General features: G+C 41.4%; 2 protein-coding genes and 1 long non-coding RNA gene across 5 annotated transcripts in view; 2 read left to right on the top strand and 1 right to left on the bottom strand.

Moving 5' to 3' along the window:
• cux1b (cut-like homeobox 1b) overlaps positions 1 to 1,365 on the bottom strand; it is a 56,195-nt gene extending 54,830 nt beyond the window's left edge. Inside the window, exon 1 of one of the 3 annotated variants that reach the window (XM_056375112.1) lies at positions 1,198 to 1,365. In XM_056375112.1, the coding sequence (XP_056231087.1) occupies positions 1,198 to 1,260 (63 nt within the window). In that variant the 5' untranslated portion in view covers positions 1,261 to 1,365. The remainder of the gene's footprint in view (positions 1 to 1,197) is intronic. The other 2 variants (XM_056375111.1, XM_056375113.1) reach the window with 2 other exon arrangements.
• A 6,352-nt stretch (positions 1,366 to 7,717) lies between these two features.
• Positions 7,718 to 9,465, top strand: LOC130167899 (alpha-(1,3)-fucosyltransferase 4-like). Its single transcript, XM_056374433.1, has one exon. The coding sequence runs from the start codon at positions 8,021 to 8,023 to the stop codon at positions 9,182 to 9,184; it is 1,164 nt and encodes a 387-aa protein (XP_056230408.1). The 5' UTR covers positions 7,718 to 8,020; the 3' UTR covers positions 9,185 to 9,465.
• Positions 9,466 to 11,022: 1,557 nt separating this feature from the next.
• LOC130167215 (uncharacterized) lies at positions 11,023 to 15,497 on the top strand. Its single transcript, XR_008827251.1, has 3 exons — positions 11,023 to 11,312; positions 13,854 to 13,902; positions 15,344 to 15,497. It is a non-coding gene; the product is annotated as an uncharacterized LOC130167215 (long non-coding RNA).
• Positions 15,498 to 16,968: the final 1,471 nt, after the last annotated feature.

Raw genomic sequence — 16,968 nt, 5'->3', positions numbered from 1 at the left:
CAACACAAAGCCCGCTGGGAAGACTTGTTCACTGTCCTTTTGTCTACCCAGTCATAGGGGCATCATGACCTAAATAAAAGTTTAAATCCCAAGCCTGTGCGATTTACAAAATAATGTATGAACAATTGGGCTAGCCTACATAATGCAATCTTATGTTAATGACGACGGCGACCGGGCTGCTAATATTCATAAATTGTGATTTGAAATTCAGCAATGCACGTTAAATGCCAAGTGAAAACACAACAGTGCCATTGTCTACATGTCTTGTGATAGGTCAAACAGGCTCTAATATACACAGGCTATATTCACACACACTGAACAGGCCCAATATTTTCCTCATATCCTTTACTGTGCCATGGATCTCCTCCATGCACGCCGAGATTAGTGGCGTGCGTGAGGCTGGGACATTTCTGGAGTTCATCACAACCAACAAGGTCATGATCGCTCATATTTCTACTATTATTTTATTTAATTGCATCGCGTCAACAAACACTGTCCCGTCCCGTCCACTTCCACAGACGTGGCAACGTCTGTAAAAACCTCTCTGTGTATAATTGCCGTCGGGGGGGGGGGACCGAAAAAACGGCCGAGTTGATCAACCATAATCACGGAGACGACTTCAACATAAACTGCTTTAAACCGTTAGCCGATAAGATTGCTAAGGTTTTCATTCGCTTTGAACTAAACTTACATTTGACAGTTAAAAGCAGAAAGAAACAGAAGCAAAGCGCTGTTGTGTGTCAAGGCTGCCCGTCTGAACGGTTGGTGTCACCACAGCGCCACCGTATAATGAGTCGCACTTATTTTTTCCCCCAAATTATCCAACCTTACAACGGCTAAAGCGTCGGGCTAACTACGGCTACTCGCTCCAGTAAAAGTTGAACAACACGCAATAAAGATAGCGAACCGAAAGCTTTCCGACAGAGCCCCGCCGTTTTGTTTTTATTTCGGCGCATCCCCGCGGCGTCGCCCCGGCTTGCCCAGTTGCAGTGTCCGATCGATGTTGAATTGAACAAAGAGGATCAATTTCTGATCAGCGAGAGAGCCACTTTCATCAATGTGAGGAAGAGGTCTTGAATTCTCTTCCGAAACACCTACGAGACGGCTGCCGAAAAAAAGACAAAACACAGCCGCCGAGAGAGACAAGGCAACCGAGGCGAATGGAGGGTAGACGATTTAAACAGAGGTTGAACTGACCTGTAGTTGTTGTAAGTCAAAGCGCTTCCAATATTGAAACATCGATCCTGCATTGGCCGCCATCTTGAGACATATTGAGACAGGAATGAGATGCTGATAGAGAGCGCGGGGGTTGGAGTTCAGTGGAGAGGACCGGGCGGTCGGAACACCCGGACCGGATCACTCCCACTGCTCACCCCCGCAGCAGCTGCTGTACGGAACGGAGTCAACTTACAGGAGTGTTGCCTTAATAACGCCATTATAATTGCTTAAATAGCATTTTATCAACACTCAGATATTACAGGTAAATAACCGAACTGGCGTTAAATTACTCCCAATTTTATTACGCTGAAATACACGAAATTGTGAACGCCAGATAAGCCTACGTTAGTTCTTCCAGCTTGGTTTGTTATTATGTATAATGGAGAGCAAAGATCATACAAAAATAATGCCAGGAGGCTACTTGGAAGCCATATCTAAAAAAAAATCTCAGCAGGGTAGCATTCAGGACCAATCTCTCCTTTGAAATGTGTGGCACTGTGCAAGAACATAATGTAACATCTAATAATTTATAAAATCAATAATCATTTCTCCTGCAAATTCAGCATGACAGTCAGATTTAGAAATAAAAAGTCACTTGGTAATATATTTACCCAAGCAACTGCTTGAATTTTTGTCACTGGCTCAAACCATTGCTGATATTTCTGTTACAACAAAAAACACAACTCAAATTTATGAAAACTACATCTGTTTTGTTTTGTTTTGTTTTGTTTTGTTTTGTTTTGTTTTGTTTTGTTTTGTTTTGTTTTGTTTTGTTTTGTTTTGTTTTGTTTTTAGTGAACCCAGTGAAAAAATCTTGTTTGTTTCATTATGGATGGACGAGAGGGGCAATTGCAAAAAATATATATATAAATTTAAACTAAATTTATTTCATTAGCACTCTTGAAAATAGAATTCAGGGTAAGTGTCTGACCAAACAGTGAAAACACAACATTCATCACAAATTAATAATAAAAAATAACCACAATCATTTGAGTTTTATGATACATACAAGTATATTTTATTTTATTTTGATTAAAAGGGTGGATCTAGTGTACAAACTCAGCATATGCAACAAAGCAGGGTTGGAGAGGACCTGCTGAACTTGGCCATTCAAAGAACTGGTAAAAGATGGAGTGGACTTACATTTGGCACAAGGTATTTTCGAGTTCATGATTTTCTCAGTGAACAGTTATTTGATTAAGAAATTAAGTTTGATATTCTCATTTAAGGCGTCACTTTGCTACATAGATATTAATCAGATTAGTTAATCAAATCGGATTGTTGTGTTATTAACACAGTCAAGTCATTGCAGCAGCAGGGCAGCCCAGTGGTTAGAGTGTCAATGTGCATACATATCTTTTGCTGAAGTGACCTTGAGCAACGCACTGAACCCTGGCTGCTCCTGAGGCGTCACTCCTGCTGGCCATGTCCTCTGACCCCCCCCCAGTGTGTGGATGTGCCTCAGAGGGATATGCAAAGAATTTCTAATTACACTGTATGTTTGGAGTGCCCTAAATTCCTGTGTCAAACTGTACCGCCTCATGCACCTTAAAGCACATCTCGCCTCAGCCTGCAATTGCTCTGCACACCAAACTGGAGCCGAGCTGCTCAGGTTTATCAGGGCAACACATCTGTTGTACACATTGTTTTCATTTTTAGCACTTTGTGGCTTCCCAAATTTGACTTGTCGAATGCGTCGTGAGGCCTGGCTGTATGGAAAATCCACGCCTGCAGTCACACGTTGGAAGTTTTTTTTTCTTTTTGAGTGCTCAGACCTACAGCCTTTGTATCAACTCAGCCTTTACTAAAAATGTTTCATAGCTTTATTTTCTTTCTCTCCAATCATTTTCATTTCTTTACAGCCATTGCACTTTAATTGCATTCACTAAAAATAACACAAGAATTTGCCATAGATAATGACGCCTCTTTCACTTCATTCGTTTGGATACAAAGGTGGCCATTTTTGTGCTTTGAATTAGCTCAACTTTCACTTCATTACTTGATTTGATTTGAAGCTGTTTGTGTCTCCCTCCTACTACAGTATGAATGGTGCTCAGTGCTCAGCTGATATGTAGCCTAAATAGCTTTGCCTTATTTTATACTTCATTTATAGACATAATACAGTGAATTAAAGGCTTTAGTTTTCCCTTCACTCCCAGTCACATGCTTTTAATAAAGTGTACTGAATCACACTTAGCATTCAATCTGTATAAAACAAATAGGGAGAACTACTTTAAAAGATCATTACGAATGAAGACATAAGAGCAGCATGATTCATATTAGTTTTAACATCAGTTGTTACCACATCATGGTTGTCTTTTAAAAGACTGGACAATTGATCTGCACTAAGATACAGGATGTAAGAAATCCTCCAGACGTGTTTACGTTTTAGAAAAAAATACGACATATAAACTGATGAATCCCGTGTTTAATCCTTTCATTTCTTCCCCTTTCCACCATGTTAATCAGTGTTTCCTTCGCTTGGCCTGCATGACTTGTGATGCTACCTATCATTAAGCCAAACCAGAAATACAGGTCTGAGATAATCCGCACAGGCTTAGTAGCTCTGCAGTGTGTCCATTATGCTTTGTTTGTATAGTGATCTCTTACTATCACACAAAGAAAACACAAAACTAAAAGAAACATGATGTATTTTTATCCCATTTACATTACGATTAGTGGCAGAACTCAGCAATATTTTCTCAATCAATGGTAACATCTGAAAGTATCTTCACAATGCATGGTGTTTCTATTGAGAAATCTTTATTGGCTCACACCACATTGCACGGCAAACAAAGAACTTTGTCTTACGATTTTTATAATTATTCATTTTACTAACATAACATTTTACTAAAAAGTATAACCCATAAATCATCATATAATGAACAACACAACATCAACATCAATCTCATTTCAATCACATAACAAACAATGTGTTTTCTATTCAGGGAGGACAATCAACCTGTCTGTTTCTATAGCTACTGGTATTTTACCAGATCATAACTGTGCACATACAGATATTTGACTTTTCTGTAAAATTCGTGAAAAAGCATGAATTGCAACAATTTTTATATATAGGCCTACTGTAGTATCTCCATGTTTTGATGCAAAATTGTATTCAGTAAGGTAATAATTCAATTAGGAAAAATTATCATAGTGCAAATTTTGTTGTGAACATTATGAATCGTTTGATTTTGTACTGCCAGGCGCTCTTCTCAAAGTCTTTGCATTTCAACATACTGCATCTCCATACGGATTTGACTGAAGCTTCACTAGGCTCTGGATTACTTTGAAGCAGTAGGGGGTACACAGTGTAAGTCGGAACAAGTAAGAGTCTGAGCTATCAATCCACCTACAAATTATCATGTTCCTGCTACAGAGGCTCATGCACGTCTGGCATGAATGACTTGTGTGGGTTTTTTTTCTCCCCTCACGTCTTTTTATTACTCTATATGGTAAAATTAAAGAGGAGAAAAAACAGCGTAAACTGTTGATGACAAGGACAACAGCAGGAACATGTTGGGGCTCACAAATTTACCCTCATCAGTTCATGTGCTGTATGTCTGGTTGGTTTAAATATAAAGAAATCAACACATTCTTTGTGTCAGTGCCATTATACAACTAGATCTTATTGTCCAACAGAGCTACAGGGGAAAGAATAAAACAGCCCTTCCTTTAGCTTTCCCACTTTTCTCTGTTTATGTCCCTTTTCCTCCTGTTCATTGACTCTGCCTGTAAGGTGCTTTTAGCGGGCCTTGTGTGGCTGGGTTAGAGATGGATGTGTGGCCCTTGGGAGCTGCAGGCAGGGAGCAACACTGATCATGTCAGACAGGCTGGGGAGGCTGTATAAGATCATCATCACCCAGCAGTGGAGTGAATCGCCGCAGTGGCACTTTCACACAACCTCTGACCCCTGGTGTAACCTCTAAGGTCATGATCAAGGTCAGGGGTCAGCGAGGGCCTCTGTGATCAGCGAGCTCACAGGCCCCTCCTGCCTCTTCCTCCTCCTTTTCTCTATGTTTCTCTCCCTTCGTTTTTTCCCCCTCGCTTTTCGCTTTCCCTCATCTTCAATCTGTTTCTCTATATCTCACACTCTCTTTTACCAGCCGGGACCAATTGAGACATCCCATCCCCTGGGAGTGCAAAAAGGAAAGCAAGAGAAAATCAATAGGGAAGATGAGTGAAGACCTGGGGGTCCCATCAAAAACTGAATGCTTCTCTCTGTGCTGGTATGATTCACACACCCACAAAAACATACAGATACACAGTGGTACTACTTTTCAGAAGCAGGAAGGTAGCAGTAAACACAGGTATATCATCTGTATCACCGCTAATAAGCGCAGAGTTAAAAGCAAAGATGGCTTCCACAGTCAATATGAAATGACCTGACAAGCCCCTTTGCCTGTTTTCTGTCGTCCTATCTGTGTTGCATGCATGTGCACATGTGTCCAGTTGCTGCAGTGATGGCTGAACAGAGAAAAACGCAATAACAAACCCTCCATGGAAATTCAAGGTCTGCAACAGTAAATGAAAGAGCTTGATGACAAAAAAGTTGTTTTCTTGCAAGAGCGAAGGGGAAGGATGAAGCAAACATAAATGCCAAGCTTTGTGTATCACCATGGCTGTAATTTGAGCTGAGCAAAATGTCAGCGTATCACCAATCACTTCAACTTTAATTATAGCACATTTCCAGCAACATTTGCATGCTTCGGTGCTGCATAATAAAGGATTAAAATAAACAAAACCAGACTGAAAGCAGATAAACAAAACTCATTCCTACGTGTCATCTCCTGACCTCAGCCACCTCTGCCATTTCTGAGGAAAGACATACATGTGTGTATAATGTGGAGCCTCACCACGTATCCATAACTTATGAGTTGCTGTGTTTCTTCCCAACACAAGATAACCCCGGGCAGGACATTAAATGATCGGCTGAAAATAGAACTGTTCAGATGAAAGGAAGGATAAATAATGCAGAAAGAATACAAAACCTCTTATGGGAATATCTTGTCACACACACACAAGCACGCACACATTCACACATACACAAAGAGATGCTTTTTTTTCCCTTCTTCTTCTTTTGCTCCACGGTGAAGAAAAGTGAATGGATGTAACAGGAAGGAGGAGGACCCAGTGGAGAGGACACACATGCTTTTTGCTTCATCTCCTCCCACTCCTCCTTGTCTGCCATTTTTTTTCCGCTCACATTCAGACTTCATGACACACTCTGTGTCTGTGGGGAGAAATAATGTTGTCCCAGTCACGGTGTGTTTTTCCTGCCCACCAGAGCTCAGACACAACACACAGTGCAGGATTTCCAACTCTGTTGTCTCATCATTTTTTCATGAGTTTTGATCAGAATGCAACCCCATGATGACAACAACCTGGACAGCAGATCCATTTACACAGACTATGTGTCACTATCTGAGGCAGTTGTGTTATTTTTTTTTTCTTCCTGTATTTGTTTAGGTTAGCTCACCAAATTAAAACTGTGAGTCATTTAGTAACATTAACATTTCTGGTTAGAGGGTGTTGCAATGCTAGGTCATATCTAATAAATAAAACATTCAGGACAAACCTTTTCAAAGCCTCGCTGCTGCATGCCTAATTTTCAGCTGAAATGTTTATTCATTGGCCGAATTAAACATGCATGTTTGGAGATAAATCCCAGTGTCACTACACTGCACAAGCTGCACAGGACACCGCACAGGCAGCTTTGTGTTTGTGTATGGAGACACCTAGTGGTGTAAGATCTGTTTAACAGTTTATTGGAGGATTCATGAGGGATGGAGCGGCCTCTTATAGGTTTTATCACCTTGACATGAATAAAAAGTTTTCATTAGTCAACCCATGACGTCTGAGGAATTATTTGCTAATCATTTTTAATATGAGTTTATTGGCCAGAACTTTAAATTAGGCTGCGATATTGCCAGTTTTCCAAACCCCATTGGCTTATATTGACTCAACTGTAAACAGAGTATCGTCAGCCTTGGAATTCCTGTTGAAAGAAAATGGGAGATTGTGTTGACTCAACTAGAGAATTCTGTAGGAACTGAATTGTGATTAAATGATTAGTAGGTTATATCTGAATTAATATCAACTTTATTTGACTACAAAAGTGTATTTGTTTTGAATCATTACACTATCACCCCAACCTGTCTTCTCAAATTCAGTCGACTTAGAATTTTAAGGCAACCAGGACACTACTTTTTTTAAGTAAAGAAAATGGTTTATTTTTTACAGCGCAGGCCTTCAGCACTAAATAATATGTTATTATTATTATTATTATTATATTATGCAGAGCAAGTCATTTAGGAGCTAAATTAAAAAATATGTCATGTTTTTAAGAAAAAAAGACTTGCTTATTTCATCAGCAAGACACCACGCCCTGGGCCAATGTGTTTACCCAACCTAGAAGTGCCTGAGGCAGTAGGCCTCACAAAAGCCCCATTCACCGGTAACAGGAACCCAGGTCAACGCTGCCACGTCAAAATGCTTGAGCATACAGTACTGGGGCAAATGTGTTTTACTCTGTTTTGACCAAGAAGACAGCGTGAGATTGCACCTCACCGCTGAGCAGGACAGACAACAATGCTGAAGCTTGTTAGCACAGTGGATTGTTGCAGGTGCCATTGTCAAATAACCTGTTATCGCAATGTCACGAACGTTTGGGTGTGTCAGCAGGCTGCAGTAAATTCCTGGACTGATATTTGTGCTGTACTTTACTTCCTTGTGCGGGGCTGAAACAGTTCGACTAATAAGTTTTTAAACTCTGGGGGAAACTGTAGAGTGAAGGGCGTCGATGGGAGTTGTGGCTCAGGGGAGAGCAGCAATCACAGCTCACAGAGCAGACAGGCGCTCCGGTTTGTCCCAGCGGGAGAAATGTTGCGTACTTGTCTACAGAAGGACCTGTTCTGTGTGCGTGGCTGCTATCGGTTTTTTGTTATTCCTGGAAGTCTGCCTGCTCTACCTACCGGACGCGTTAACGCTGGAACCGCTTGTCTCTGCGGAGAACAGCGCGGTGACTCTCCTGATCTGGACGCACCCGTTCGGTCGGTACGGAAAACTTCCAGATTGCTCTGCGCTCTTTCAGATCGACGGGTGCACGCTCACCGACGACGAGCGCGCGTACCCGCAGGCTGACGCTGTGATCGTCCACCACCGGGAAGTTGCCAAAGGCACCGCTGAACTGCCACCGGATCCGCGGCCAAGTGCGCAAAAGTGGATATGGATGAACTACGAGTCCCCCGCGCACACACCCATACTGTGGCGTTTTGAGGGTGTTTTCAACCTCACGTTGAGCTACCGGACAGATTCTGACATTTTCCTGCCGTACGGGTATCTAATTCCCCGTGAGCACACAGACAGGACACCCCAGAACCGCTATGCGCATCCTCTCAACACACCCTCTCACTCACATCTCCTCAAGCCCCGCCTCTTGGCCTGGGTCATCAGCAATTGGTCAGAGTCCCATGCACGCGTGGCCTTCTACTACCAGCTCCGCAGGTATGTCCAGGTGGATGTGTTCGGGCGCGCGGGCCGGCCACTACCGGAAGACAGCGGTGGCGGAAGCGTGGTGCGGCTGGTCGGACGGTACCAGTTCTACCTGGCGCTGGAGAACTCGCAGCACACCGACTACATCACGGAGAAGTTGTGGAACGCGGTGCTGGCCGGTGCCGTCCCGGTGGTCCTGGGTCCGTCCAGGAAGAACTACGAGCGCTTCCTGCCCCCCGAGGCCTTCATCCACGTGGACGACTTCCCCTCAGTCCGAGGACTGGCACGGTACCTGCTGATGCTGAGGCGCAACCCGGTCCGGCTGAGGCGGCACCTGGACTGGAGGGGGAGCTACAGCGTGCACCAGCCCGCGTTCTGGGCTGAACACTACTGCACAGCCTGCAGGGCGGTGAGGAGGAACAGGCACAAGACTGATGTGGTTAAAGACCTGACATACTGGTTTCGCTCGTGAAAACAGCACGTGCAGCACCAGACTGAACTAAACTGAGATCATTTATATACACACTCTCTGTAGTGAGAAAGGGGAAAGACAAACTCCTGATCTAAACAAATATATTGATCACCAACCAAGGCTAGGGAGACTGATCATTTTATTTAAATTATGACTTAAATTAAATTACCATGTGTCAAATCTGAGAATGACTTCTCATGTTTTTCTTTTTAAACTAATTTCGTTTGTGAGCTGTCTCATATTCCTGTCTTTTTAAAGACCATTCACACCCACAGAGTAAAGTTGTTTCTGCAAATTATTGACTCATCTACATTTGGCTACTTGTGGCCCCACATGGGTTTGGACTATACTGGGATTCTTTGTGTTATATATTTACAAAAACATTTACTCAAGTCAGTTTTATTGACACCATTAACCCAAAAACAAAAATCACAATTTGCCTCAGAAAGCTTTACAATCTCTACAAGACAGTCACCTGAACACTCATCCTTGGACCCTTGATGCAGGGTCTTTCATAAAGGATATTTCTTACATTTTATAATGTATTTCTAGGCAGTTAGTGGTTTCAGCTGCTAGCATTACAGACATAATACTTGCTTGAGATGATTGATTGCAATAGTTTCTTGCCAAAATTCATTTTTATCAAATATGTCAAAATCCTTGGTCCAACTTCAGTATTTTAGTATTTTAGTAGAATACAACTTACTGAACAATAATAAAGGTGATAAAATTTTACCTTTGATAAATTAGCTAATCCATGCAAGTCAGACATCTTTGCAAAGTGACATGTCCATAGTGGAACATGGAAATCAGAGCTCAAAAATTAGAATAAAACACATTGTTTTGAAATATAAATCGGCATAGATGGTTAAAACAAATAAAGCTGGTACATTCAGTTAGTATAGGGTGGAGGATAGGTAATGGATGTACTCAAGGAATGTGTGAGTGTGTAACCTTGTGTGTGCGTGTATGTGTGTGTGTGTGTGTGTGTGTGTGTGTGTGTGTGTGTGTGTGATTCAGGGAGGCAATACAGAGACTACCTCAAGAACGTGCACAAATACCTCCTTGTTTATGTGACTCTTACCTGAGGGGTTAGTACTAAATCAAGTTAATCATAGCATCCCTGGATCTGATCTACTATTAGCTTAATGCCATACAGGGTTGACAGTTGTGTCATATTTAGCAGTGCAGCCTTGAAATAGCACTCCGAGCCCTTGCCTTGTGTCTGCACATCACTGACTGGTTGACTGCAACACTGTTCCCACTCAGGCGTCTAAATGAACTGATGTCTTTATAGTTCATATTCCTCTGGCACAACTTGTTAGTGAGCAAAACAGCTGTACTAACACACACATCCTCCACATTGTAAACCCCAATCCATCCATGACACAACATTTTATTGTAAAGTCCACAGAAAATGTTCAGCACTGTACTGTTAAAGTGATTTCAACATTTTATGTTCACTTGACACAAAGCCTAATGTGATTTCATGTAGGCTGAATGAACACTGTTCGTTTAGCCGATATTTTGATAGTTGAATGACCTAAAAAAAAAGGTTGTAAAAATATGCACTCGGTGTTTTTTATGTTAATATGACAAGTAGTCACTTTCTTGTACAATAAAATGAGAATTTGTGTTCACTTTACAGCAAAAACATGAAATTACAAAAATTAAATTATGCTGAAAGCAATTTTTTTCTGTTTTTATCAACTTATTATTTTTTAGTGGACACTTTAGTAAAGTTTTGTCAAAACAACATTTAATTTAAAGGTTGAGTACAACATCCATTCCTTTGTTTGTGTAACTTGAATCTTTGAGAAGAGACGATTTCTAAAATGGCAGCTTTTCTTCTTTTTCAGTAACTGTTGTGTTTCCTTTGTGTGAATGCCCTTGTAACAATGTCACACCAAGCTGACTCAACAAGATGAATTTTAAACGTGTGGCTTTCTTGTTACTACTACTTCAGCTGTTTACACTCTGGTCAGGGCAGCTTGTGTTCAGCTACGCAGCCATGTTTACACCAGAGAGCAGGACAAGCTAGCGGCACTAACCCGACATTAGAGGGATTACTCTGCTGTTTCAACGGATGGTTTCCAGATCATATGGGCAGACAGGACAAAGGAGAGTGGTAAGAGGAAAGGAGGGGAACCCAGGACATGTTACAATTAAGCAAAGTATCTGCAAGTATTCTGTTTTTGTTGTCGCTGTTGTTAATATGCCAAGCACTAACCCGGCACTAATCAATCGATGTAAAGCATACATGTGTGAAAAATGACAATGTTATCATGGACTTACATTTTCTAGTTTACAATGAAATTCCCCTATAGGCTTTCATACTGTGTTGGCAACTACTTTTAGTGGAAAGAAGCTAAAGCTGCTGGAAAAGCTGGATGATGTAATACACTGATTAACATATTATTTCATAAATTTCCAGTCAGACATGGGTCATGTGATACAGTTTTGAGTCTGGTGCACTCATAACTTTCATGTTACTACACTGTTATAAACTTTTGTGTGCAAACCGTTTCCAATTAACTTGAGTTGATCGAACGAATTGAGATAAATGAAAGACTACAGTCTTTCATTTGGCGTTGCTATGTTTACACAGCTATGCTCATTTCGCTCATGTTTTCACTGTATTGTCATAGCTTAAGCTGCGGCAATAAGGAAGAAGGAAAAAGGAAGGAGGAGGTGAACATGTGAACTTCAGGAGTCATTTGATACGAGTCAGAAGCTGTGATGCGGATCATTTAAATTTACACCTCTGTGTCAGTGCCCAGACACAGAATTAACACTCTACACTGTTAAATGAGACATTTCCTGCAGGCACAGTGACAGCGAATTATATTGCTTCCCATAATGAGCTGATGCCTCAACAGCTGTTGAAACCACTGACGTCTATCAGCAATAATGCTTTCAGACGGCCAGCACAGACAGACCGCTCATCCCTGTCATAATCCCATTCATGTACAATAGGGAGTTATTCGTAGATCTAGTTACTGTGAGTAAAATCATATCCAGTCTTCATGCTTTCAAATATAGATCCACTAAATGTCCTGCACTCATCTCCTTGAAGCGTGTCTGACATATCCTCACTCAATATCCTTCATATAGCACAACATACCTTTCTGCTTTGAGAAACATATACAGCATGGCCTGGACAAAACAGATTTACTTAATATATAAAGGAAGGACACTCCTCTTATTGTTTCTTAATAGCTCATCTGATCTCAAAGAAGACTGCAACAGGATCCACACAATGGTAAGAGGCTGTACAGCATATCAGTTTCTGTTTTAGCAACAACTTCAATCATATATTGCTTCCGATTTGAACGCTATTTGTGGTCAGTTACAGAGTCTTGTAGGAAAGCTATCAGGAATTACTGTATATTTATAAAGAAAAACAAAACAGCTTAGTTTCCCACTCATTCATTCATTTCCCACAGTAATGATGCAGCCTCTCACCTCAGGCCTATTCGTTTGTAAGCTCCTGTAACTGGCTTGTCTCCTCTCCACGTCACATGATTCGAGCAGGTTTGTCACATCTGTTAAAGAATCCCATCTTTGGTATGTTTGAGCAGATCCAGGAGTTCAAAGAGGTTAGAGGATGCTGGGGGGGGGGGGGGGGGAACAGTGTGTGTGCATGTGTGTTAACGTATAGGACTGCCTCCTCTGGTAACTTGTGTAACTGTTCATCATATACAGTGTGACACTGTATGATGGCAGGTTGCCCTAATGTTGGTCACGATGAGTGTTCAGGACTTAAAGGTAAGTCAGTAGCAAGACTATACAGATTGTGCAGTTTGCTTTCCAGAAAACACTTTGCTGATTTTCATCTAGTCTCCATTTTTCTTAAATGTAATTTTACTTAATCGATTTTCAGTTCAGCATTTTGATTGTTTATGTGTGCAGCGCAAAAAAGAAAATCACATGTATATAAAAATCTAGATTATATTATCTAATGTCAGAAGTTGTGCTTTTATTATGATATTTTATTCAAATAATTTAGTTTGGTTTGTGGTATCTTTTTAAGTGAACTTGATCATTTATTCATGCTTAGTTTAATTCAAGGCTTTTAAGATTTAAATTCTAAGTCAAGGTTGCTTTTATTGTCTTCCAGGGCAAACATTTGTCTTGGATTGAAGGAATTGCTGTATAAAAATAGATGTCACAAAAGATACATAGCATTAGCCAAAAAATAAATAATTAAATAAATAAAAACAATAAAAAAAAACAAAAAACAAAACAGCCAGGAATGACACATAAAGTATCATCTGAAAGAGTCAGTGCAGTGTGCTTTATGTCTGCTCACATGAACAGTTCTTACGAGCTGATCTACCCATGTTTTGTCAGGAACTGACCCCGAGTAGACGATTCTCAACGCCTCTAAGGTGTTTGACCCAGAAGGATCAGGATTCCTCATGGGGGAGGAGTGAGTGTGTGATTCTCCTCGCAGTCTGCACAAACACAGCAGAGACCACTCTGTGGCTTGTGATGCCTCGCACAAGAATTCATCATTCAGATAATGATGAATCAGTGTCATACAGTGCAAAAATCTAAATCATTAACAAAGTTCCAGCATATCTTGGCCAGTGAAATACAGACCACGGTTAATTTAACGTCAAAGAGATGGAAACCGTAATTCTTCTTTTCTGCTCCTCTCCTGCAGGATGAAATATCACCTCATGTCACAGGCCGACAAGTTTACAGAGGCTGAGGTGAGTTGTTGCTTGGCAACAAGGTGAAATATTGGATGTATCAATATGAGATAGTGATTCAAAGGGTACCAGCCATGGCCGTGCCGTTGAACAAGTTGAAGGTGAGTGTTGATGAATACCCAGATTCTGAGGCAATTTAATTTGATTTAAACCCCTTAACTACCAGCTACAGCGTATTACAAAGATCCTTCTCAGCTCCCTTCCAGACCCCCTCTTCAGTAACAGTGCCATTCATAACCTACATGGCCCCTGGCTAGAGACACAGTAATCTCATTTGTGCAGCAACAGATGTTTCTCTTAAAAACATCCGTTGACTGGGGAGTGAAAAGTCTGTCTCTCATTCTCTCAAGGGATCAAAGCGACCAGTGTAATCGCTATGAAATCTGTCACATTTGTACTGGTTTGAAGAGACATATTGACTTACAGTAGGCTTACTATGTTGTGAAACGTAAACATTCTCCTTTCTCTGTCCCTCCCTCAAAGCCTACACATATTTTATGAGGAATCTTTCATGTTGTGTACATCAAAAGGCCACACAGAGGGGGGGCGGGGAGAAGAAAATGCATATGAAACAACAAAACCCCTAGACAAATAAACAGCACTGTGTTCCCATGGCAGCGCGGTGCAGTAATCTGACGGCTGGTTTCCCATGGCTGTGTCTCACTGCCCCATAGACCTCCACTCTGTCTCACTGATGGCTCCTGTGATTGCAATCATCCATCTTACTGTCAAAGGCAAAAAAGGGCAAGAAAGGGGAAATCAGACACACCATCTCTCTCCCGCTCCCTTGTGTCCAGCAAACAAGCCACCCCACTGTGAGCCGAGCCAACACATGGACCACAGGCCCTCTGCACTGGGTCTGTGTGTCTGTGTGTCTGTGTGTGTGTGTTTTGAATGTGTGTGCCCATGCTTGTATGATCTACAGAGAGAACATGTGTGGGTGTGCATCTTTGGTTGTCTGTGCCTGTCCATTATACTGCATGATCAGTCACTGGAGTGTACACGGGGGAGCAGTGGACATGTCTGATCTTGCAGCTGATCAAAAGCTCCAGAGACTTGTTCCCTTGTGGCCGTGCAAACGGGCCTCATATCAACATGTCTCTGTTCAGTAGACAGGAAAAACAAGAGGGGAGAGACAGACAGGGGAGGAGGAGAGCGGGTACATGAGGAAAAACACAGAAACAGGCAGGCATAGCACAGATGAAAGGATGCATAAAGGGGCCAGAGTGGAATATATGACAATGATACATAACTGCATTTATCTCCCTGTTCAGATGAGATAATTGAATGGCAAAAGCCAGCTCTGTTTTCGTCTGTAGATGCAGTACTGTGCGTGATCTCTCGCTGCAAGCCTGACAGCTCTCTTTTAAAAGCAGTGGATTTTTTTTTTTTTTTTAAAAAGAAGAAAAGTGCAATAAATCCATTACCTGTTTGCTTACAGGTAAACCAGATGTTTACAAACTTCCCCCCGGATGCCACTGGTAACCTCGTGATCACACAGAGAGGACAAAGAGCAGGAGTGAAAGGAGGATGAGAATAAACAGAAGGATGAAAAAGAAGAGGAGGACGAGGAGGAGGAGCTGCAGTGGAGCCTCTGCCTGTAAAGAGTCTCACCACGCTGTGAAGTTGTGGTGTACAGGATGTGCGAATGTAATTACGTGCAATTTAGTGGTGACTATGAAATGAATCCCTTTGTTGTTGTGACTTTAATCTTACTTCAACAGTCAACACAGATAAATATCTGCTGAGTACATTGTTTCGCAAACTGAACAACACAGCACACCGGAACGCTGTTAAGTATAAAAGATAATGAAACATGCACAAGACACAACAAAACAGTTGTATTTAAAAAGTAGGCCTACATCAGTAGACTGCTGTCTACAACACAAGATAACCAATCAGAGACTGGAGAACAGAATTACAACAGAATTATTTGCTTTCTGTCCAAGAGACAGATGAGAATATCGACACCGCTTATATGACCATATGTTCAATATGAAGCTATATCCAGCTGTCAGTTAACTTAGCTTAGCACAATTACAGGAAACTAGACTGGCTCTGTCCGAAAGTGGTAAAATCCACCTCTAAGTAACTTGCTATAGGTGGTTTGTTTAATTTGTCGGCATTCAAGCAATGTCGGCAGAACAGACAAGAGTAAGGGTGATTATCCGACTTTGTTGTGGCACCGGATAAGTATCCTAAATTAGCTACTTTTGTCGTGTTACACAGTTGTAACAACTTGACGAGAAACTATATACAACAATAACGTATAGCGGCTTTTAAATGAGATGATTTGGTTTTACTGGTTTTAAAATTGGATTTTATTTAGATTTATCATCATCATCTTCATCATCACTTTCAGAAATTCCTAAAATTTCCAACTCTGAGCAACAGTGACTCGGAAGCTAACATGAACGGTTTTCCCAATCGGCTGCTCATTATTTTGAATGACCTTGCCTGAACAGAGCATTGTTGTCACCATGAGGATGGTGGTGTTTGTAGGAGGATTTTGTTACAGAGCTAGGCTAACTGTTTCCCCCTGTTTTCAGTCTTTATGCTAAGCTAACGTGACAAGCTTCCAGCTGTAGCTTCATATTAACAGAAAAGAGTATTATCAATCTGCTCATATAACTCTTGACAAGAGAGTGAATAAGTGTATAAATGCTGAACAATTCCTTTAACACATGACCCTTGTAATCGAGTAAACAAAGATTGTACCAGCTGTAGCCAGAGCTTTACTCGGAGACCAACAGGCTTGGTTTCTCGGAGACTTATTGTACAATAATCATATCAGTTTTAAAGCAAATCTCAGAGGCAGTTTATGGTGTAAGTCAATGTAATCCTGCCAGGTTTAGTGCTCTGTCAGCCAGTCGCGAGAAGGTGTACTGGAGCCGTGCAGGGTTTGCGGTTTCCAGGCCAAAACTCAACTGTTTCAGCATCTCTTCCTTTTGCTTTCCAGATGGGTGTTCTCCAGATGCGATTCATTTCATCTAACTTTATTTTAAGCAGATATTCTTGGCAGCTTGTCATGTCTTACCTCAGCTTTAACAAGGCAGAGCACAGCGA

This window comes from Seriola aureovittata, chromosome 4 (genome assembly GCF_021018895.1).
Source record: "Seriola aureovittata isolate HTS-2021-v1 ecotype China chromosome 4, ASM2101889v1, whole genome shotgun sequence".
In the NCBI taxonomy this organism is placed as follows: Eukaryota; Metazoa; Chordata; class Actinopteri; order Carangiformes; family Carangidae; genus Seriola; species Seriola aureovittata.
The sequence above is the reverse complement of the archived record's forward strand: the minus strand, read 5'-3'. Positions and strand labels throughout refer to the sequence as shown.